This window comes from Cannabis sativa, chromosome 2 (assembly GCF_029168945.1).
Source record: "Cannabis sativa cultivar Pink pepper isolate KNU-18-1 chromosome 2, ASM2916894v1, whole genome shotgun sequence".
NCBI lineage: Eukaryota > Viridiplantae > Streptophyta > Magnoliopsida > Rosales > Cannabaceae > Cannabis > Cannabis sativa.
The window spans coordinates 17,732,887-17,756,808 of NC_083602.1; the positions used below are offsets into that span (position 1 = coordinate 17,732,887).

At 34.0% G+C, this 23,922-nt stretch overlaps 1 protein-coding gene and 2 long non-coding RNA genes across 6 annotated transcripts; 2 read left to right on the forward strand and 1 right to left on the reverse strand.

The window, feature by feature from the left end:
• Positions 1-2,095: 2,095 nt before the first annotated feature.
• Positions 2,096-4,210, forward strand: LOC133034810 (uncharacterized). 2 transcript variants are annotated; one of them, XR_009686152.1, is made up of 3 exons: positions 2,096-2,221; positions 2,774-2,839; positions 3,757-4,210. It is a non-coding gene; the product is annotated as an uncharacterized LOC133034810 (long non-coding RNA). The 2 variants fall into 2 exon arrangements; XR_009686153.1 differs by lacking the exon at positions 3,757-4,210 and adding an exon at positions 3,211-3,455.
• A 4,175-nt stretch (positions 4,211-8,385) lies between these two features.
• On the forward strand, positions 8,386-10,058 carry LOC133033927 (uncharacterized). The gene is made up of 2 exons (XR_009685943.1): positions 8,386-9,481; positions 9,854-10,058. It is a non-coding gene; the product is annotated as an uncharacterized LOC133033927 (long non-coding RNA).
• A 6,865-nt stretch (positions 10,059-16,923) lies between these two features.
• Positions 16,924-21,086, reverse strand: LOC115721122 (SNF1-related protein kinase regulatory subunit beta-3). Of its 3 annotated transcripts, none has more exons than XM_030650370.2 (4): positions 20,932-21,086; positions 20,523-20,613; positions 17,632-17,725; positions 16,924-17,550 (listed from the first exon to the last, which is right to left on the reverse strand). In XM_030650370.2, the coding sequence occupies exons 3-4, from the start codon at positions 17,668-17,670 to the stop codon at positions 17,224-17,226; spliced, it is 366 nt and encodes a 121-aa protein (XP_030506230.1). In that variant the 5' UTR covers positions 17,671-17,725; positions 20,523-20,613; positions 20,932-21,086; the 3' UTR covers positions 16,924-17,223. The 3 variants fall into 3 exon arrangements, with proteins under 3 accessions (XP_030506230.1, XP_030506228.1, XP_030506231.1); XM_030650368.2 differs by having other exon boundaries at positions 20,523-20,686; XM_030650371.2 differs by having other exon boundaries at positions 20,523-20,667; positions 20,932-21,069.
• Positions 21,087-23,922: the final 2,836 nt, after the last annotated feature.

Genomic DNA, 23,922 nt, shown 5'->3' on the forward strand with positions numbered 1-23,922 from the left:
ACTTTTTATGTTACTTTTACATTTTTAATGTCTTTTTTTTTTAATATTTATACAAAATTAAATTTTCAAAAATAATATTTTAAAATTACAAAAACATCATATTTCAGTAAAATAAAATAACAAAAAAATTAACTATAAAATACTTACAAAACAACAAAAAGACAACTATAAAATAATAAGATATCAATCATATTACATATACAAATTAAATCAACTTCTTAGCTTGTTTTTGTACTATGAAGTTTGTTTACCAAGTTTAGACAACTTGATTCTCTCTTTCATTATTACGTTATTATTTCCATGAAAGTTGTTTGTTATAATATCGTACCTCTCAAAAAAATTTCTTCTTCCTTTTGGGGTTAGTGACAGCTGAAATGACAATTTACTTTTTAGAATTAAAATGAATGGTTACATTATCAAACCAAGTTTTGCCCGTATTATATACTGCATATGAGTACCTCTCAAAATATAACGAATGCTGGAATGTAGTCCTTCCATTCAGTTCACTTCTGTTTAATTTTCTAATTTAATGAATGATGTGGCAGTACATACGAATATTGGTTGAGATTAGGTGGTTATTTTAATGTAAATTAAATATTGTTACCATTTTTTAAGTTGAATGAATTTTAAAGAAAGATTATAAAATGACAGCCATATATCATCAACATGAAATCTAGCTATCCTTTCTTTTTTTCTCTATTCTTCCCAGTTGGGTTGTGTTTTTCATTTAAAATAAATATGAATAAATCTTCACGCATGGGTTCTTCACTGTTGGGTTTGTGTCATTTATGTTCTTCTCTCTTTAATCATCGTTCTCTTTTATCCTCGTCTTCTTCTCTTTCTTATAAAAGTGGTGAAAGATCTATGAATATATATGAATGGAGACCAGTAGAGTGTAAATGTGGTCTAGAATGTGTTGAACAAACGTTCTTGATAGAAGATAACCCACAAAGAAGGTTTTTCGGGTGTCCAAGAAAGAAGGTTTGGTTAAATCTCTTTTGGATATTATTTGGGATTGTAATGGTTTTAGTTTGGTTTTGACAGAGTAATGTTAAGATTGGGTATCGTTTCTTTAAATGGATTGACCCACCAACTCCAAGGAAAAATATAAATTTAGTTCAAATGTTAGAGATGATTGAGGAGAATAATGGTTGTAATGACCGCATAGTTTAATTTTGATAATAATAGATAATTAGGGCTTATTATCAGAAGTAGACTTTTAATTATTATTTTTACAATTATAGAGATATATTTAAATTCTAGATGTAATAATTATGATATATATAAAATTTTATATTTTTCATATTTTATGCCTAGTAACGATAGAATGCGACGTTTAGCCTATGAAATCACTTAGACAAGGTATAGTATCTTGGTTCTAGCAGGTGATATAGATAGACATTTGGAATGTCAGGAATGTCTGGAGTTATGGGTTTGGACCATTGTACTCCTAAATTTTAAGTTTACTTCATGGTGAAGAAATGGGGTAAATTAGTAATTCTACTTTAATTTTGTCTTTAGTGAGGGAGTGGACTTTGTAATAAATCCTATATTTATTTGATTAATGTTAGGCTGAATTAATTAAGCTATTATTTCTTATGTCACTAAACAAAAAAATCAAAAACAAAGTTAGAATTAAAGATCCTGTTTGGCTTTACAGTTTAAAAACTGTTTTCTGTTTTTTAAAACTGAAAACAGTTTTTAAAAACTATTAGGAGTCGTTTGGCAAAAATTTTTAAAAACTGTTTTTTAAAAATTGAGTTTTAAAAAATTAGAAAACCGAAAACATCAAAAAGTTGTTTTCAATTTTCAAAAATATTTTTTTTTGTCTAACATATTATATTTTATATTTTGCTCACATACTTGGATCCTAGACCCGAAACCATATCCGAACCTAGACCCGGATGGGTTAGTGTCATGGTATGGTGCTAAAATATTGATTTTTTTCGTAAGAAAAAATTTAAAAACAGTTTTTAAAAATTTGTGCCAAACACCATTAAATTTTTAAAATGACAAAAAACTATTTTTTATTCTCACTTTTAAAAACACAATTTTAAAAACTGAAAACTGAAAACACAGCCAAACAAGCTCAAAACCTCTTTCTCTCTCTCTTGTTCAGCCATAAAAGCGACCAAGGGAAGCTTAAATTTTTCTACCAATCAGACCAGATTTGAGGTGAATTAAGCTTAGAAAATCCAAGGGTTTGATAGTTAAAGTTAAGGTAAGTCTTTTCCCTTTGTTTTCTTTAGTACAAAGTAAGGTTTCAGTTTTGGTTTCTATACGGGCTAGTTATTTAGGGTTTCTTTCGCTAAGTTATTTTATTGTTAATTAAGTTAATTCATGCTAATTTTGATGGCTTAGGTGGTGCTTAAGCATGTGTTGAGCTTTTCAGGTCAAACTTAGGTCATTCTTGGTAAAATTTGCTGTAGTTGCTTGATGATGAATTTTTCAGTTGGATTATGTCATGTATGGCTTGTTTAAATGTTCTGGAGCATTTGGTGTGATTTGGGGTTGAATTCTAGGAGAAATGAGATTTTTGTGTTTATGCAATAAAAAATGGCAGACCATTTTTCCATAAACGGACTACCGTTTTTAGGAAACAGCCTACCATTTTTTGTTGTATTTTCCCCAAGAATCTCATTTCTCAGTGTTTTCTTGATCTTTACTGTATTTCCATGCTATCTATCCATTAGAAAAATTTTAGTTTTGAGTCTAAGTCCTCAAAAAGTGATTTAGCGTATCATTTATCAGTTTTACATATTTTGTGACTTAGGGGCCTGTAAACCATCGAGGAACAGTTTCCACTCAGGATGACCACACACCTAAATTTAGAATCAAGGTAAGATTAGTATAATAATTACATTTATAAATACATGTTTAGCATGCATGTCAGTTGCCAGCAGAATAACATATCAGGGTATCGGTGAGGTGTATATAGAGTTGCACTGAGATACCAACATATATATGTTAGGCATAAAAGTAGCCATTATATTAGCATATTAGGGTATGAGTGAGGTGTAGATAGAGTTGCACTGAGATACCAATAGATATATGCTAGGCTTTGTCGTACAAACATTCAATACATGTGGGACGCGAGATCTGTTTACAATCGGGTGTATGGGTGCCTAATTATAATCTAGTTCATGTTATGTTATGTTTATGCTTTTCTTACTGAGTCTGTTGACTCACAAGTTTTGTTCGTATGTGTAGGTAAAGGAAAAGCTAAGGTTGAATAGCAATGAGTATGAGAAGATAAAGATTGTACATATTAGAGCAGTTAGACCTGGAGTGTTTGATCTTTGGGACAACATGATTCATTTTGATAGTCGCTAGGCGACAACTTTTATAACTAAGCATTTTGTAAAATATATTATAACTTTAAAAAATGAATCCCAGATTATGTAAACTATTTATTTATTCAAGTTTAAAGTTTAATTAAGAAAATTTTAATTATTCATGATTTTCCATAAACCCTTTGATTAGCAAATGAGTACAAATGAGTGTACTGTATTAATAAATCACGATCAGATTGTCACGATATGTACAATCATCATCAAAGTTATGCTCAACTCACGGTTTAGTAAGCCATTTTATGCTTTAGTAGTTTATTTCATTAGTATATTATGAGAAAAGCTTAATAGGAAGCATGTTAGTAGCCTGATAGCTGAATAGGCGCATGTTTTATTTTCTCAAGTAAGCAGTTATTAGAATTTAATCTTGGTCGTGATCTAACTAGGCTAGCTCACTGTTTCGCAGGCTATTCTAATAGAATGGACGCCAAGTGGAACATGAGAAGCCAGGGTAGTTCATTTAGATCTGGTGGAAATCAGAGAGTCCAGTTTCCCCCAAATATTTGTGGTCAAGGTGGAGGCCTAAGAGGTAGGGCATGCAATCAGGGAGATGTTAACCCACCGCAGGCTACTCAGGATTGGGAACATAGGTTTACTGAAATGCAAGACAGGATCAATGAACAAGATGAAGAAATCCAACATCAGAGACAGCATTGTGCTCCTGTAATGCCTCCTCCTGAGGTGTAGATGGCTCCTGCCCCAGTTATGCGCAAGTAGGGTCAGTTCCTATTGGCAATCGTATGGAACAAGTTTATGAAAGAATCTATAAACAAGCACCTCCAGTCTTCTTAGGAGGTCTGGACATTATGAAAATCAAGCAATGGCTAATAGTTATTAACATAATATTGAATTTTATGGGAGTCACTGGCAATGATAGAGAGACGTATGCTATACTTAATTTGGAGTTCCATGAGGATGCTTCGGTTTAGGGGGACATGGTGTCCCTCATATGTCACCAGAATAACCTAGAAGGAATTTCAAGAAATATTTAATTCTAAGTACTATAAGGAGGCTACCTATAGTGTAAAGAGAAAAGAATTTACACAGTTGACTCTAAAAGAGATATGTCAGTTACAGAATATACAACAAGTTTGACAAGAAAAATAGTGCCAACTGATTTTAACAAGAAAGAAAAATATCTGGATTGGTGGAATCCCAAGATTAAACTTGACTTGATGATCACAACGGATGACATAACTACCTATGCTGATATGGTTGGAAAGGTACTGCAAGCTGAGGGCGCAATTGAGCGTATCTAAGAGTCCTAAGGAACTCAGGTTGTTAGTGGAGCCACTACTCCTCCTACCTCGAGTTATGGTAGGGGTGGTAGTGATTCAACTACTGATCAGAAAAGAAAAGTTTCATCTGCATCAGGTGGCTTGAATCAGAACAAGAGGTTCTGGGGGAACCAAGGCTGTGGTAATATGCAGAGTGGATTTGAGAACCGATACACCTACCCGGAATGCCCTAATTGTAAGAAGCATCATCTGGTCAAGTGTAAAGGTTGGGGATGTTTCTTGTGCGGAGTATCTGGACATTACAAAAGAGACTGCGCACAGTTAACGACTGAAGATCAAAGGACAGAGGCTAAACTGGCTCTAGCTAGGGTGTTGCTCTTACTCATTCGTGACACGTTAGCTTTCAGTTAACAACTCTTACTACTCTTTTTTGTTTGAATCTGGGGCCACTCATTCGTATGTGGCGGCTAAAGTAATTGATAAATTGGATAAGCCTTGTTACAGTTAGAAATAGGATTTGGAACCCTACTGCCTGGTGGAGAATTAGTTATCTCTTAAAGGTGGATTATGTCTATACCAATTAGGATTGAGGATGGGGAGTTGAGCACTGACCTAGTGGAATTGAGTTTAGCAGATTTCGATAATATACTGGGAATAGATTTTTTGTCCAAATATGCTGCTAGTATTGATTGTAAGCGAAATATGATGATCTTTCAACCTGAGGGTGAGGAACTGTTTGTTTTTGTGGGATTAGTTTTAGGGTTCCTGGAACAAAAAATAAATTTTGTAATTGATTTAGCACCCGGAGCAGAGCTAGTTTCTAAGGCACCATATAGAATGGCTCCTGCAGAACTTAAGGAACTAAAGATACAACTTTAGGGGATACTTTATTTAAGGTTTTTCCCACCCAATGTGTGACACTACAGAAAACTGGTGTTGTTTGTTAAGAAGAAAGATGGATCACTTTGCATGTGTATTGACTACAGAGAATTAAACAAGTTAAAAATTAAAAACAAGTAACCTCTACCTAAGATCGATGATTTGTTTGATCAACTACAAGAAAAGAAAGTCTTCTCTAAGATTGATCTCCGATCGAGCTATCATCAGTTGAGAATCTACGAGGAGGACATTCCAAAGACTGTCTTTCGTACTAGGTATGGCCACTATGAATTCTTGGTTATGTATTTTGGACTAACCAATGCTCCAGCAGCTTTCATGGATCTAATGAATAGAGTATTCAAGGATTAATTCCTTGATATATGTGTTTTATTATTTATCCATGACATCCTTGTGTACTCTTAGTTAGAAATGGGGCATGGGCAGCATTTATGGATGGTTTTACAACGATTACGAGAACACAAGCTCTATGCCAAATTTAAAAGTGTGAATTTTTATTATCCCAAGTGTCATTGTTAGGACACATTGTAAGGATGGGATCATGGTTTATCCAAGAAAGATTTATTCTGTCAGGGATTTGCCAAGGTCAAGGAAAGTCAATGAAGTCAGTATTTTATGGGTTTAGCGCAGTATTCTCAATGTTTTGTTAAGGAGTTTTACAACATCTCAATGCCCTTAACAGAGTTAACTAAAAAGAATCAGTGGTTTATATGGAAAGATGAGTTTGAAGCAAGTTTCTAAGAGGTGAAGCATTGTTTGATCACAGCTTCGGAACTAGCATTACTGTCAGATCAAGAAAAGTTTGTGGTTTTTTATGATGCCTCCAGACAGGTCTAGGGTGTGTTCAAATGCAAGGGGATAGAGTTATTGCTTATGATTCTTGTCAGTTGAAGGAGTGTGAGCAGCGATACCCAAATCATGACTTAGAGCTTACTACAGGGGTTTTTTCATTAAAAATTTGACGACACTATCTCTATGGAGTAAAGTGTGAGATTAATACCAATCACAAGAGCCTCAAATATTTCTTTACTTAGAAAGATTTGAATATGAGACAGAGGCAGTGGTTGGAGTTGGTTAAAGATAAAGATTGTGAGATTCTCTATCATCTTGGGAAAGCTAATGTAGTGGAAGATGCCCTTAGTAGGAAAGGTCCCGAGCTGGTATTCAGTACGATTATGATTTCACCTCAGTTGGCAAATAACATGGTCAAGTCAAGTATTGAGTTTGTAGTTGGCAAACTTAATAGTTTGACACTATAGTCAGATTTGTTAGATAGAGTTAGAAATGCTCAATTGTGGCTTCAGAACTAGTGAAGATACGAGCAGAATTCTTAGTTGGTCAAGGTAAAGATTTCTCAATTTTTGCAAACAAACTGTTACACTACAAAACCCGAGTTTGTGTCCAGAATATTGTGGAACTTAGAAAATAAATTCTTGATGAAGCTCATACCACTCCCTATTCGTTGCATCTTGGTACCACCAAGATGTATGAAGATTTAATACCCTATTACTGGTGGTGCGATATGAAGAAGGATGTGGTAGAATACGTATCTAAGTGCCAAACTTGTCCGCAAATTAAGGCTGAACATCAATGACCTATAGGGTTGTTACAACCTTTGACTCTTCCTGAATGGAAATGTGAGGATGTCACCATGGATTTTATGGTTGGATTACCTAGAATAACAGGCATGTTTAGTTCCTTGTGAGTAGTTGTTGATTGATTTACCAAGTCAGCCCATTTTGTGCCGATAAAAACAATATACACAGCAGATCAGTATGTAGAACTTTATGTAAAAGAAACAATAAGGTTACATGGATCTTCGAAGCCCATCGTATCAGATAAGGATCCAAAATTCACTTCAAAGTTTTGGGATGTCTCTAGTGATCATGGCTACAAAGCTAAAGTTTAGTGCAACTTTCCATCCCCAGATAGATGGTCAGTCTGAGAGGATAATTCAGATATTAAAGGATATGATGTGAGCCTGTGTGATAGATTTTGGAGGCTCTTGAAGTAAGTATCTACCATTGATAGTTTTTTTATCAGAGTACAATAGGGATGACTCCCTATGAGATGTTGCATGGAAAAAAAATGCAGATCTCCTATTCATTGGGATGAAACTTAAGAAAAGAAATACCTAGGTCCAGAATCAATTCAACGGACCAACGAGGCTGTAGAGAAGATCAACGCTAGAATGCTTGCCTCTTAGAGTAGGCAGAAAAGTTATGCAGATTTTAAATATAGAAAAATAGAGTTTTCGGCAAAAGATCATGTCTTCGTATCGGTATCTCCAATGAAGGGGGTTAAACATTTTAAGAAAAAAGGGGAAGTTATTATGACCTAGATTTATAGGGCCTTTTGAAATTCTTGAAAAATTTTGATTGGTAGCTTACCGTCTAGCTTTGCTTCCAACATTGGCAGGAGTACAAAACGTATTTCATTTCTCCATTTTAAGAAAATACGTCATAGATCCCACACATATTTTAAGTTACAAAACCCTATAGCTCTAACCAGATTTGTCATATGAGGAGCAACTAGTGTAGATCCTTGACAGAAAGGATAAAACCTCTAGAATAAGACCATAGTTTTGGTCAAGGTACTCTAGAGAAATAGTAAGGTGGAGGAAGACACCTAGGAATTGGAGTCCGATATGAGGGCTCAATATCTAGAGTTATTTAGGTTAAATTTTGAGAACGAAATTCTTTTAACGTGGGATAATTATAATAATCGCATAGTTTTATTTTAAGAATTAACAAATAATTATTTCTTATTATTATTATTATAAGTAGGCTTTTAATTATTATTTTTACAATTATGGAGATATATTTGATATCTAAGTATATTAATTATGATATATATAAAAAATTTATTTTTCATATTTTATGCTTGGTAATGGTGGAATGCGATGCTTGTCATATATAGTCACTTAGACAAGGTATAGTATATTGGTTCTAGTTGAGCAATATAGTTAGACTTTTGGAATGTAAGAAATATGTAGAGTTATGGTTTTGCACCATTTTAACCCTAAGTTTTAAGTTTACTTCATGGTGAAGAAAGAGGGTAAATTAGTAATTTTACTTTAGTTTTGTCTTTAGTGAGGGAGTGGACTTTGTAATAAATCCTATGTTTATTTGATTAATGTTAGGCTGAATTAATTAAGCCATTATCTCTTATGTCACTAAACAAAAAAATAAAAATAAAAAACAAAGTTAGAATCCAAACCTCTTTCTCTCTCTCTCTCTTGTTCGACCATAGAAGCAACCAAGGGAAGCTCAACATTTTCCACCAATTTAAAAATGATTTGAGGTGAATTGAGCTTAGAAAATTCAAGGGTTTGATAGTTAAAGTTAAGGAAAGTCTTTTCCCTTTGTTTTCTTTATTACAAAGTAAGGTTTCATGCATGAATTTTAGGATTTTAGTTTCTGTACGAACTGGTTGTTTAGGGTTTGTTTTGCTGGGTTCTTTTATGGTTAATTAAGTTAATTCATGCTGGTTTTGATGGCTTGGTTGGAGGTTAAGCATGTGTTGAGCTTTTAAGCTCAAACTTAGGTCATTTATAGTGAAATTTAGTACAGTTGCTTGATGATAAATTTTTTGGTTGGATTAAGCTATGTATTGCTTGTTTAGGTGTTTTGGAGCTTTCAGTGTGATTTGGGGTTGAATTCTAGGATAAATGAGATTTTATGTGTTTTGCAATAAAAAATAGCAGCCCCTTTTTCCAGAAACGGTCTACTATTTTTAGCTGCCAGAGACCCAAAAAAACAACCCCCAATTTAGGAAATAACCTACCATTTTTTATGGTATTTTCCCTGAGAATATCATTTGTTAGTGTTTTCTCAATCTTTAGTGTATTGTCATGTTATCTATTGATAGGGAAACTTTTAGTTTTGAGTCTAAGTTCCCAAAAAGTGATTTAGCGTATTATTACTTCAGGGCCTATAAACCGTCGAGAAGTAGTTTCCACTCAAGTTGATCGACACAATTGAATTTAGAATCATGGTAAGATTAGTATAATAATTACATTTATGAATACATGTTAAACATGCATATCAGTTGCCATCAGGATAACATATTAGGGTATTGGTGAGGTATACATAGAGTTGCACTGAGATACCAATAGATATATGTTAGGCATAAAACTAGCCATTAAATTAGTATATCAAGGTATCGGTGAGGTGTACATAGAGTTGCACCAAGATCCTAATAGATACATGCTACGCTTTGTCATACGAACATTCTAGACTCAGTACGCATGGGACGCGGAATAGGATTACAATTGCTATACACCTAATTATAATATGGTTTATGTTATGTTATGTTTTTGATTTTCTTACTGAGTTTTTCGACTCATAATTTTTTTTATATGTGTAGGTAAAGGTAAGGTTGAACAACAGTGAGTACGAGCAGATGGGGATTATACATATCGGAGCAGTTAGACCTGGAGTGTTCAATCTTCAAGACAATATGCTTCATTTTGATAGTCTCTAGGAATCAACTTTTGTAACTAAGCATTTTGTCAAACAAATTATAATATTGAAATGGGATCCCAAATTATGGAAAGTATTTATTTATTCAAGTTTAAAGTTTAATTAAAAAAAAAAAAATATTCACGGTTTTTTACGAACCCTTTGATTAGCAAAGGAGTACACGGTATTAAGAAATTAGGGTAACAACCCAAATTAATAGGGTGTTACAATGGCACTACAAAATCATGTTAAAAAATCTGATGAAGAAGTTAGAAGATTGAAGAAAATATGTCTAATTTGGCGTCTATGTTTTTGTTGTTGTTTTGTTAAATTTGTCTTTTTTAAATCTCTTTGGCCTGAGATAGGACAGGAAGTGTGTAAATTTGTTTGGCATTTCTTTGATACTGGTAACTTCCCAACAGATCTACATGCTACAACTATTTTCATGATCCCAAAGATGGAGAATTCTAGCCATGCAATGGAATATTGGCCTATTTCTTACTACACTACAATGTATAAGTGCATTTCAAAGCTCCTATGCCTCAAACTTGCTTTGGTCCTACCTGTAATAGTGCATCAAAACCAAAGGGCCTTCATAAAAAATAATTCCATATCTCATAATATAATGATATTTCACGACTTGATTAAGCATTATGGCTGTAAGAATGCTTCTCCTAGATGTGTTATAAAGATCAACTTTAGTAAAGGTTATGACAATGTTTGTTGGATGTTCCTGGAGGATCTATTGAAAGCCCTTTTCTTTCCCTCTAGGTTTATTCACTGGATTATGATCTGTCTTAAAAATACTTCATACTCTCTGTCTATGAATTGAAGAATTCAAGGCACTTTCAAGAAGATGAAAGGTCTAAGGCAAGGAGACCCAATTTCCCCTTTATTTTTTGTGTTAATTATGGAATACTTTACCAGGAATGTTCAAATTGTTTCTCGAGAAAAAGAGTTCGAATTCCATCCAATGTGTAAGGGTGTTCAAATTATTAAAAATTTGTTTTGCTAATGACTTGACCCTCTTCTGCAAAGGTACAAGAGAAGTTACAACACTGTTAAAAATTGCCTCAGATGAGTTCAGTTTCATGTCAGGCCTGCATGTTAATCTAAGTCTCAAATTTACTTTGGAGGAGTTTCAAAGGAGGTCAAAGCTAGCATTATAAATGATATACAATTTGAAGAGGGTTGTTTCCCCCTTAAATACCTTAGAGTGCCCATGAGCCCTACAAAATGGAGATTTTTAGAATATGAGATAATTATCAGGAAAATCAAACTCAAGTTACATACCTGGGCAACTAGGCATATGAGTTTTGCATGGAGAGTTTAGTTAATTCATTCAATTCTGGTTGGGTTATGAGATTACTGGATGAGCCTATTTTCCCTTCCTCAAAGTCTGAGAAAGGAAGTTGAGCATCTAAGTAGACTGTTTCTTTGGGGTTCAAATGGAGATTGGTCTATGCTCCATTTGCTAGCTGGGAAAAAATGTGTTGTCCCAAGTCTATGGAGGAATTGGGTTTAGGAAGGGGTTTTGAGTGGAACATGGCCACTTTAACTAAATAAATTTAGGCTTTAACTAAAAAACATGATGTGTTATGGGTTAAATGGATAAACACCATTTATCTAAAATAGGAAGATTTTTGGGACTACCAACTAAAACAAGATTCAAGTTGGTATCGTAGGAAGCTTTGTAATTTGAGGAAGGTGTTTCGAAATGTTGATGTTATGGTTGTAGGTGCTTGTGGAAAATTTAGCTCATCAAGGCTTTATAACAACTTTCTTGTCCAAACTCGGGTGTTGCATCATCAGAATGTTTGGAATAAACTTAACCTTCCTAAGCATAGATCCATGCTTTGGCAGGTAGTGAATGGTCAGTTACTCACTAGAAATCTCCTTGCTTTGGTTAACTTGAACATTTCCTCCTTTTTGTGTCATGTTTGTGAGCTGAGAAGTTTGGATGTCTTAAACTTCTTGGTCACTTATTTAAAACATAGCTTGTGGCTTAAAAATATAAAACATAAATTTAAGTGTAAACTTCTTCTATTTTCATTTCATTATACCAAGAGGTTTTACATAAAGAAGGAAATTGTACTAAAATTTACACAAAGCTTAAAGGATTTATCAAGGCTTGGTCACCTCAGCCTATTGGTAGTACCGACATAAGTGGTGTTCATTCTTGGCGTGAGGGACTCTCAATCCATCCATTCTCTTAAGTTGAAAAGTTCCTTGGCCCACTTTTTCAAGTATTTCATATGGGCCTTCCCAATTGGAGCCGACTAGCCCCACTCCCGGATCTTGCAAAGCTAGAAATACTCTCCTCAAGACGAGGACTCCAACATCAAATGTACGACTCTTGACTTTGAATTAAAGTGTTAGATGATCTTGCCTTGGTACATTTTAAGTTGGACTTGTGACTGTTCTTGGAGTTCTTTGATTAAGTGAAAAGAATAGTTTCAAGAAGGGTCGTAGGTGTCTCATCAATGAGAGGGGATCATGGCATCCATAGGAATTACTGCTTCACACCCATAAGCCATCGCTTATGGAATGTGTCCTCTTGAAGTTCTCTCCGTGATCCTGTAGGCCCAAAGAACTCACGAAAGTTCCTCTGGCCAATGAGCTTTACATTGGAGCTTCTTCTTCAAAATTGTTTTCAAAATTTTCTTTACGGCTTCCACTTGTCTGTTGGCCTGTGGTTGGGCTACAGTTGAGAAGCATTTCACGATTCCATGTTGGGCACCGAAGTTAGTGAAATGTTCGTTGTCAAACTACTTCCCGTTATTGGAGACAACCTTGTATGGAAGTCTATAGCAACACACAATGCTCTTGATAACAAAGTCTAAGGCCTTTTTTGAGGTGACAGTATTCATTAGTTCTGCCTTAACCAACTTAGTGAAATAATCAACCGCAACTATCGTGTATTTGACTCCTCCTTTTCCTTTGGGGAAGGATCCTACTAGATCGATACCCTTAACTGTAAAAGGCCATGGGCTACTCATGAGTGTGATTTCAGTGGGTGATGCATGTGGAACTTTGGCATATCTCTGACATTGCTCACATTTCTAGACGTACTCTATATAATCCTTCTTCATTGTGGGCAAAAAATATCCCTGGCAAAGGATTTTCTTTGACAAGTTGGGTCTGAATGTGTGATCTCTGCAAAATCCACCATGAATCTCATGGATTACAGTATTGATTTTTGTTACAGCGATGCACCTCAAATATGGCATTGACAATCCTCGACGATAAAGCTTCCCATCCATGATCACGTAATGGGGAGCCTGATATTGGAGTTTCCTAGAGGCAGCCTTATCTGTGGGAAGCTGCCCTGAATTTAAAAAATTGTAAATGGGTGCCATCCAAGAGTGTGAGTTGTCGATTATGGCATTGACCCCCTGGATCTCAATGCTTATTTTCTCTAAGTGACAAATTGGGACTACTCTGTGTTGGATAATCTCAGGGCTGTTGCAAGTTTGGCTAACATGTCCGCAAATGAATTTTAATTCCTTGGAACCTGGCAAATGTTGTAACCTTTGAACCCTTGCAACAACTCTTGGGACATCATGACATATGCAGCCATTTTTTCACCCTTCGCCTAGTACTCACTAAAAATTTAATTCTCCACCAGCTGGGAATCACTGTGTACTTTGCTCTGTTAGGCTCCCACTTGCTTAACCAATTTTAAACCTGCCAACATGGCTTTGTTTTCTGCTTCGTAGTTGGAGGCGCAAAAACTAAAACGTAGAGCACTCTAAACTTGGTGCCCTTACAGAGAGATCATAATGATCCCAGCTCCAGCTCCCTTTTCATTTGACGCTCTGACAACATAGACCATCTAGGTAGGAAATTCCAGATTGGATCTCCAAAAGGTCGTTCAAGCTAGAACACTCTACTATGAAATTAGCAAGGTCATGACCTTTAATAGACACTCATGGCTGTTACTGGATATCAAATTGGCTAAGTTCCATAGCCCATTTGAGTAATCTACTTGAGGACCCTGACTTTTGGAGTACCTGGGAGAGGGGATGGTTCGTTAGTACCTTTATGGCGTCGGCTTAGTTTTTGAGACGCAGTCAATAAGAAAAATTTCAAGTTCTCGATCATAGGGTACCTGAATTCTGCACCCATCAGTCTTTTGCTTACGTAATAGATGGGGAACTGGACCTTCTCTTCCTCTCGCACAAGTGCGACACTAATATCATGATCAAACACTGCCAAGTATAAATACAAAACTTCTCCTTCCACGGGCTTTGACAAAATGGAAGCTTGAGTCAAGTGCTCCTTCAAATTCTGAAAAGCTACTTCACACTCTTCAGTCCATTCAAATTTCTTATTGCCTTCCAACACGTTGAAGAACGGTATACACTTATCTATAGATTTTGAAATGAATATGCTAAGTGTGGCAATTCGACCGGTAACACTTTAGACATCCTTGTGTTTCTTGGGCGAAGGCATCTCGAGGAAGGCCTTGATCTTTTTGAGTTTGTCTCAATTCTACGACAGCTGAAAATAAACCCTAGGAATTTCTCGAAGGAAACTCTGAAGGTGCATTTCTTGCGGTTTAGCTTCATCCCGTATTTTTTATTACCACAAAGGCTTTGTTGAGATCTTGGCCATGCCCATTGGAGGTTTTAGACTTAACCAACATGTCGTCCACATACACCTCCATATTTTTCCCTAACTGATCCTTGAACATTAAGCTGACCATCCATTGATAGGTGGCTGAGACATTCTTAAGCCCAAATGGCATCACCTTGTAGCAATAAATGCCTTTGTTAGTTTGGAATCTGGTGTGTTCCTCATCCATGACGTGCACTTTAATTTGAATATACCCAGGGTAGGCATCCATGAAGCTGAGCAACTTGTACTCGGACGTGGCGTCTACCATTTGATCTATCCACAAAAGTGGAAAGCAGTCTTTTGGACAGGCCTTGTTTAGGTCAGTAAAGGCGATGCACATTCTCCACGTGCCATTGGGTTTCGAAACTAAATAGGGTTTGCAAGCTAGACTGGATATAAGGCTTCTCGAAGGAAATCATTAACAGTCAATTTATCCACCTTTGCTTTCACAACTGCTGCCCTTACTGAATCTAAAACATCTTAGCGAGATGTCTTATGAAAATTAACTTGAGAAAAGCCTATGACATTGTTGATTGGCACTTTGTTGAAGAGCATCTCAAACACATTTGCTTCCTTTCTCGATGTATTCCCTAGATCATGGTTTGTTTCAAAGGCACAAGTTACAGTCTCTTGATGAATAGAAGACTTTAGGGGTCATTTAAAGGGGGAAAGGGTCTTCTTCAAGGAGATCATGTTTCTCCTCTCCTCTTTGTCCTGATTGTGGAGTATTTTACCAGATTATTGGCTCAAACTTCTACTTAAAAAGGGATTTGTAACCACCCTTGTTGCAAGCATCTCAGGCTTTTGAATTTGTGTTTTGCAGACGATTTGTTCATTGCAAAGGTAATACAAACTCAGTGAGGAGAGTTTATCAGGCTTTTAGAATTTTTGTGATTCTATAGGACTTTCTGCGAACAAGTCTAAGTCTCATATCTACTTTGGTGCAGTTAAAGAGGATTGTAAGTCTAAGATTCTATACTTGGTGCAATTGGAAGAAGGGTTTTTCCCTTATAATATTTGGGGGTCCATTTGAGACCTACAAAGTGGAAAGCTTCTGATTGTGCTATGATTTTAGATAAGCCGAATAGAATCCTCAACTCTTAAGCTACTAGGAACCTTTCTTTTACTGGTTGAGCTCAGCGAATTCAATCTATTTTATTGGGGATAGGGGATTTTTGGATGAGTTTGTTCATCCTTCCTCAAAAAATTCTGCAATAGACAAAAGTTGTAGAGATATTTTGTGGGAAATGAAGGGTAATAGAAGCAAAATGCACCTTCAATCTTGGGAGAAGGTTTTCCTTCCCAAAAATCTTGGTGGTATTGGGTTCCGAGAGGGTAAAAGGTGGAATATGGCATTAATGACGATATTTCTTTGGGCTATTTCCTGTAAACAAGAAAGTCTTTGGGTTAAATAGATTATTACCATCTATCTTAAGGGTCATAACATCTGAAATATCTCAATTAAACAAATGAGTTGGTATTTCAAGAAGCTTTTGAGGCTTCGAAGGACAACAGATGAGTCCTCTTTGAATCAAGCTATAAAGAAAGGTAAATTTCGGGGATAACACTTTTATAATTCTTTATTGAATGCTAGAAATGTTGACTATGCATTTGACACAGATTGATTATTCCCAAGCACGAATTCATTTATTGGCATGTGTGTAATAACCAACTCCTAACTAGAGACAACTTGAGTAGAATCATGTATATCTCCTCTGTTTTGTGCTCAGTTTGTGAGAGGCATAGTGAGTCTCATAATCACCTATTCATGGACTGCATCTTCACCAAGAAACTTACTGCAAAAATAGGAAGCTAGTTAGGTTTTCTCAAGTGGCCAAAAGACCTCTAAGATCTGCAAAATTAGTGTTTGAAGTCAATTTTTGACTTAAAACATTAAATGATTAATGTTGTAATTGCTGCTACTCTTTATTACATTTGCAAAAACAGGAATTGTGTTTATTTGAGACAACTTGTAATGTTGTTAGTACCCTTACTAGAGAAATTAAAAGTGTTATTAAGTTTAGGGCGTTGGGTTCAATTTGTAAAAAAGTAAAAGATTGAGGTGATTATGTAAACAATGTCATAGAGAGCTGGTGAGTATTTCGTTTGGTGTAAACAACAGTCAAAAAGAGAAAAAAAAAATTGTTATGTTTGAATATTTCTGAAACAATCCCTTTGTATTTCTTTTAAATGTAAATGATTTTATGATATTTAAGATATAATTGATATAGCCCCTGAACTTTAGCAGAAAAAAAAAAATCATATCCCCTAAATGTTAAATATTCCCCCTTAAACTATTACTATTAGGAAAATACGAGACTTCCGTTAAATAACTCATGCATACAGTACAAAGCATTAAGAAAATACCAAAACTTTCAATAAAGATCAGAAACGGACTCTGGCAAACCCAAATAGAACATGATTTACCAGTTGAAAAGAATATGTATATATAGACACCCAGTACAGAAAACTACCCTCAAGACTTTGTATGGGGAACAATAAAGCTGACCTAAAGTTCATATATTTTCTGACTGAAATAAATATCCTTTCACCACTAATTTTGTATTCATGTTTATCACGACTAGTATTCATTATACCAAGGTCTATCTACCGAACCAAACCCTAGTGAAGGTGTGTTGTCCTATAAGCACACATCTAAGTGCCTGTATTTCCCCTTCTCTGAACTGGTTTGTAAAGAACTACAGTAACAAATTTTGAACGAAAACGATGAGTGAACCCTAAGGCCACTACAGATCGTGGGGTCTCCCTTTCCTCGATGTAAAGATGGTTTACGATCACATTTGGTGGGGTTGGAAGAGATCCAATATCATCTCTGCTTGCTGGACAGCGAAGAATGGTGTGATGCAGATGAGGTGGAACAACGGGAGGATCTTGGGCCTCGTCTTCATTCCCAGGGTACACATTGTTGTAACTTGAATCTGGTGATTTTGGAACTTCAAATCCAATGACAGTTGGTTCCTCCTACATGAAGATCTTATGTTTGAGACCTGTATGATTTCAGTATTCAATAAAATCATCAAGAAGTTCATATGTGCGGCTTACATGTTCTTCATGGTATTGGTTGTTCATGTTGAATTGCATTCACTCTGCCTATCAGCACAAATCATCAACAGCAGAAGAATATAAAATCGAGTGCCTGAAGGACAAGTAGTCTTTCCAATCAGCATATACTCTTATGTTATATTAGCATAATCCAATAAAGCCTTGAAAATGTCTAATTGTAAGAAATTTGACATTACATGACTCCCATCCTTCTTTACGTTTTAAACAATTCTAAAACAAAGATGTTAATAGACTTGAATTGCATTATATTAAAAAATAGATTCCACTACAGCTCCCAGTAAACGACTCAGCAAAGAGAATCTACTACAATATGTCGAAAACATGAACACAATAAAACGTACGAGTTATACACATATAGTTGATTACAAATTTGGTTGTTTAACAGGAAAAAAAATAATATTTCGGTAAAAAATTACATAAGTAAGCAGTGAGTGAAGTCACCAAAACCAATTATGTCAACTATTAGTTACTCTTCACCTCCACTCCTTAATCTCACGCACACCACTAGAGCTAATTTCTAGTGGCATCATTTACATCCAAAATAAAGTCTCAAAAACTTAACTAATTTCCTTGTATGACCTAATGGACCTTTGTTTTACTTTATTTTTCTATGATCATTTTCAGAGTTTTATGTTTTTTTTTTTTTTGTTCTGAACAATCAAGTTTTATTTTTTAGTCATTATTTAACTATTTTCCAATGAGTCCATATTGTTCAAAAAAAAAAATGAGTACATCATAGTAGATCATATGACTATCTCTTCCTTCTAGTGACAATTGTAAAGATAATCCTGTTAAAAATAACTACGCTGAAATTAAAAAACCATTCAATTGAAGCAGATCCATATTCAGAAGTAACTGAGTATCCAACGAGCTTTAATCTAAAGTACACTGATTTTCTTTCCTTCTCCTTTTCTGTACAACTTCAATATCTATGACCATGTTAGATGTCTTTGAAAAAGTTGGTGATTATATCACAAAAGGACCCAAAAACTTCAATTTCTATGACCATGTTAGATGTCTTTGAAAAAGTTGGTGATTATATCACAAAAGGACCAAAAACTTCAATTTCTATGACCATGTTGTGATTATATCACAAAAGGACCAAAAACTAATAACCAATTGAAGAGTTAGAACAATCATAAACAATGGGGATGTTGTAGGGTCTAAGTATGGCTGTTTGCATTTTGCAAAATACTGACCCAGTGAACTCTGTCCAAATACAGGAGCTTTATAAGCTCCCGGCAAACTAAGAATTTGTGCTTTTTATATGGCACTATATATTCGCTGAAAGAGTAAACATCCAACTCCACAAATTCTCATCAACAATAACAAAGAAAATGTACCAGATAAAGACGGTGTCAATCATTCTTAATTAAACTAAATTTGGACTCGAGTGAATACCACAAATGATTTCTAGTACTCACCCAACCCAACATCAAGGTTTTCCTGCTGGAGGCTGGAACACAAAACATGTTCAGTCTCTACCTGAATAATTTACAAGTGCAAGCTCACCATATCCGGAATACCGGTCACACACTAAGGCTAAGGAGCATATGGTTGAAGGCACTACTCACATTAACTTTTTGGAAGACAATGGCTGAAACTGAATAGGATCATACAATTAAAATTATTTAAAAAATGAAGATACTTAATGCAAAGCGGATCACTAGAGCCTAATGCAAATTTAATGTAAGTAGGCATAGGCATCCTATAAATTACAAGTAGCCCCTTTCAAAGTGCAATGAGAGATTTCACAAGACCACAATTAGAGTATGGATTTTCGTCTCTTGTAATTCCAAGCTAAGAAAAAGCTAATGAGCATACTTTTTTTTATTAATTATACAAAGAATTATGCACAATAATAAGCAGCTAGGTTATTCATCCTTATAAAGTATAAGTGTTATCAACACAAAAGTGCATCTATGTCCACAAAGCATTTTATAATCGGGCATTGCATATGCATTGCTTTAGTTGTGAGTTACCCATCATCACATATTCAAATATCACATAGCGTAGGGCCATGGATTTGCAATGTGCATATTTTAAAGACTTCAAATTTCACGGTATAAGCATTTTTTTCCTAGGAGTTTTTGTGCTTATTGTTACAAATTGTTGATTAACTCTAGGTTTTCTTGTTCTGTTTACCATGGTTTTCCTCCGCCATAAGTGAGGCTTTCAATTTATATCAAGGGGACGCCGGTCTAAGACAAGTGGTCTCTTTCTCTTTTTTTTTTAAAAAAGAAAAAAGTTGTTAAATAGCATATGTTGCTACACATTTGACAAGTTAAGTTTTGTCATCAAAAGAAAAATACACTATATGATAACAACTAGTACTCATTCAAAGTATAAACCCAGAATTTCAACAAATCCATCATTCCTATGAGTTATATCTGTATATACAATTTCACTTCTCAAACATTGTTTTCTTTCATGATTAGCAAAATTTTTGTTCACACAGCTAGAACATAATCTAGATTCTAAAGAACTTAAAAAGCTGTGATTTCCAAACGAATTTCAGGAACTTTACAACTAATTTACAATTATTTGAGTGTAAACTGAAACGAAATGACAAATTTTCAGAAACTACTTAACCACAAAGCTGTTAAGTATATTATACACAATAGACTTAACCCCCCATATTTCCATGACTTCAACTATAATAGATAATATATTTTGTTTTAATGGATGTTGATTCACTCCTCAGCAATTTCATAGTAAATAGATCAAACCAAACAGCAAAAAGAGAGCTCATGATAATTAATTAGAGAATAAAACTGTTGCAAAATAAATTACTAAACACAAAAATAAAAGCCGAGAATGTGCTACAGTTCTTCTTGCAAAAATGTTACATTTGAAAATAAAAGACGAACCTGACTGGATTGAAAATCTGGTTCTTCAAACCAAACAGCTCTTGAATATTTCTCAGAGAACTAAGTGGACTTTCACCGACCCATGTCCCATCTTCAACAAAGAGGCAAACGCAGATTATAATAGTCGCCACCCATGAAACATCAGCTAGAGAAAGTTAGCAAACCTACGATAGAAACAATAAATAACCCTATAAACCCCTGATTTTTGTTTTATGTTCTTTGCTTAGATGAAACACTAATAATAGACCTAATCCATTTCAGGTAAAACTAGACAGAACAAGAATTAAGTTTGAAAAAAAAAAAACAAGACCCATTATGGGTTTGGGAAGAACAATGAGATCAATGAAGCCCGATTGGAAAAGGAAAGAAGAAATAGAAAGTCCAATCAGACTATATTAATGTATATTACCTGATTAATAATAAAGCTGGAAAGGAAAATTGAACTTGGAAAAGAAAATTGAATGGAGAAAGCCCCGCAGACAATCTTCTTCCTCTAGAGGAATCCGCCAAAATACTAAGCTGGGAAACAACGGTTATATACATGGGATTTTTTCATAAATATAGGAAAATGCGGTATAGGCATAAATAAATAAATAACGCAAAAAAATATAGAATTAAAAAATAATTACACTTAAAAATATGAAAAAAATAATAATAAAAAAATTTAATAAAACTTGTAATAATAAGTTCCACTAAAAAAGATTATCGACGCCGAAAAAGTTACCAGAAAAGTCACTGGTGCTGGAAACTTTATTACCACCGGAAAAGTCACCGAAAAGTCACTGTTGCCAAAAAAATTGTCGAAAAAGTTATCTTCGCCGAAAAAGTCACCAAAAGTAGATGTCTCAAATATAAATAAAAATAGAACCGGTTCAATAACATAATGAATAAAAACAAATAACTCAAAGCGGTTATAATTTAAATATAACCGATTCTGTAACATAATGAATAAAAAAAACAAATAACACAAATAACTTAAACTAATTATAATTAAAATAGAACCGGATCTATAATAGTATTATAATGAATAAAAACAAATAATAGGAAATAACTCAAACCGGTTATAACTAAAATAAAATATGTTATATAACATAATAAATACAGAAAAGTAACACGTAATAACTCAAATAGTTTACAATTAAAAAAAAAAAATAAGAGGAAATTAGTTCCTAAATACTAAAACATAAATTAAAAAGAAAACTAGTTTCATAACAACATACCTCATAACACATAATACCTCATAAAATCAGTTATAATTTTTTTTTAAAAAAAAAAAAGTAGGGAACAATTCTCAAAAATATTGAACCATAAATATAAAAAGAACTGGTTTCATAACAAAATAAATAAATACAAATAATAACACACAATAACTCAGAATATAATATAAAGAAACTGATTATATTTATTAACTAGTTAAAGATTTGAGACAAAAAAAAACCGGTTCTGTAAAGTAACTAAGATAAAAACTCACACACAAAAATTAGTTAAATAAAATAACTCAAACAAAAACATTCATTCAATATGCTCAAACCTACCAAATAATTACACTCATACCATATCTACCTCAAAACTCTCATTCACTATGTTATATAACCAGTTCTATTTTAGTTATAATTAGTTTGAGTTATTTCGTGTTATTTATTTTTATTTATCGTAACAATATTATAGAACCGGTTCTATTTTAATTATAACTGTTTAAGTTATTTTGTGTTATTTTTTTATTCATTATGTTACAGAACCGGTTATATTTCAATTATAGCCGGTTTGAGTTATTTTGTGTTATTTGTTTTTATTTAATATGTTACAGAACCGGTTTTATTTTTATTTATATCTGATACATCTACTTCTGGTGACTTTTTCGGCGATGGTGACTTTTTCGACGACTGTGACTTTGTCTGTAACTTTTTTAGTGATTTTTCCTGTGACAATAACTTTTCTGGTGACTTTTCCGATACTAGTGACTTTTTAGGAGAAACTTATTATTGTTTTACAAATATGAAATTTTCATCTTTTTTTTATAAAAATATGGCATAAAAATTTCATATAAATATATAAAAAAAATAATAAATAAAATAAAACACATAACTCATGGTATTATTTATTTATGCCAGTGGCGGACCCAGAATTTAAAGTGAGGGGGGACGTAATTTTTTATTGTAAAAGGAGGGAGGGCATAAATAAATTTAAAAAGAAAAATATAAAGTGTAGTTAGTGGGATTTGAACCTTTACCCTCTAACCTATTTGCCATCTACCTTAACCATTACACCAAGCTTACTATTATGCCTATAAATATCATCTTTTAATACAAATATATGTTGTAACTAATTTAAATACATATACATTTTTTTCCCGATTTTTTTTTTCAGGGGGGGCGACTGCCCCCCCTCGCTACAATGTGGGTCCGCCCCTGATTTATGCCATAAAAAAAATAACCTTCTATAATTTTCCCATATAATTTCTACTATATATGTAATTATAAAAGTGGAAACAAAAATTTGTTTGATTTATTTATTAAAGCACAAACTTTTTATTTCTTTTTTTTTTTTTTGGACAAATATTAAAGCACAAATTTTTATGGGGTTATTCATTCGCAATTATTATTATTTTTTCACAAATAGTGTAAGTAAATTTTTTTTCATTAATATAGATATAAGTTTTTATTTTGCAAAACTAAGGTCGAAACCACGTGCGATTCCATCAAAGAAAGAACGAAGAAAAAAGTGGTCTAAAACTTTACATATGAAATCATCTCCTTTAGCTTTGACAAGTTTTCAACAATCATTGTTGAAATTATTGACCTTTGTCTTAAGAGAATGACTGAGAGGAAGAAGAAGAAAGGTTGCAATCAGATTACGATTTGGCTTGCGAATGGGGCATAACTGAGATTGCGATATAGTTTAATGGTTATTCAGGGTTTGCAATTTGGGTTGCAATTTAGGTTGGGACTGAGCATGATTGAGATTGCAATATGGTTTAATGGTGATTTATGGTTGGGATTTGGGTTACAATTTAGGTTGTGATTGAGCATGACAGAGAATGAGATATGGTTTAATAGTGATTTAGGGTTGCAATTTGGGGTGCAATTTAAGTTGCAACTGAGCATGATTGAGATTGCGATATGGTTTAATGGTGATTTAGGGTTGCAATTTCGGTTGCAATATCAATTGCAATTAGTGTTGCAACATCAGTTGCGACTGTTATCTAGAATATATTCATTCGTGCCACTCATTTTCTTAGAAGAAAATAGAGCAACATCATAATCGGGTGTTTATAAACATTCCTCTCTAATGATGTACTATCTTACACAATTATTTTTTAATGAAATAGCTAAGAGGAAAGCTAAAGAGCAATTTAGATTAAAATAAGAATCCAACGACGTCCCGTTTAGGCGAGAGTTAA

Coding starts and splice junctions, on each gene's coding strand:
- LOC115721122 (XM_030650370.2), bottom strand. CDS start 17,670: ATGCAATTCAACATGAACAACCAATACCATGAAGAACAT. Junction 17,551..17,631: donor ACCAATACCATGAAGAACAT/GTAAGCCGCACA, acceptor ATCTTCATGTAG/GAGGAACCAACTGTCATTGG.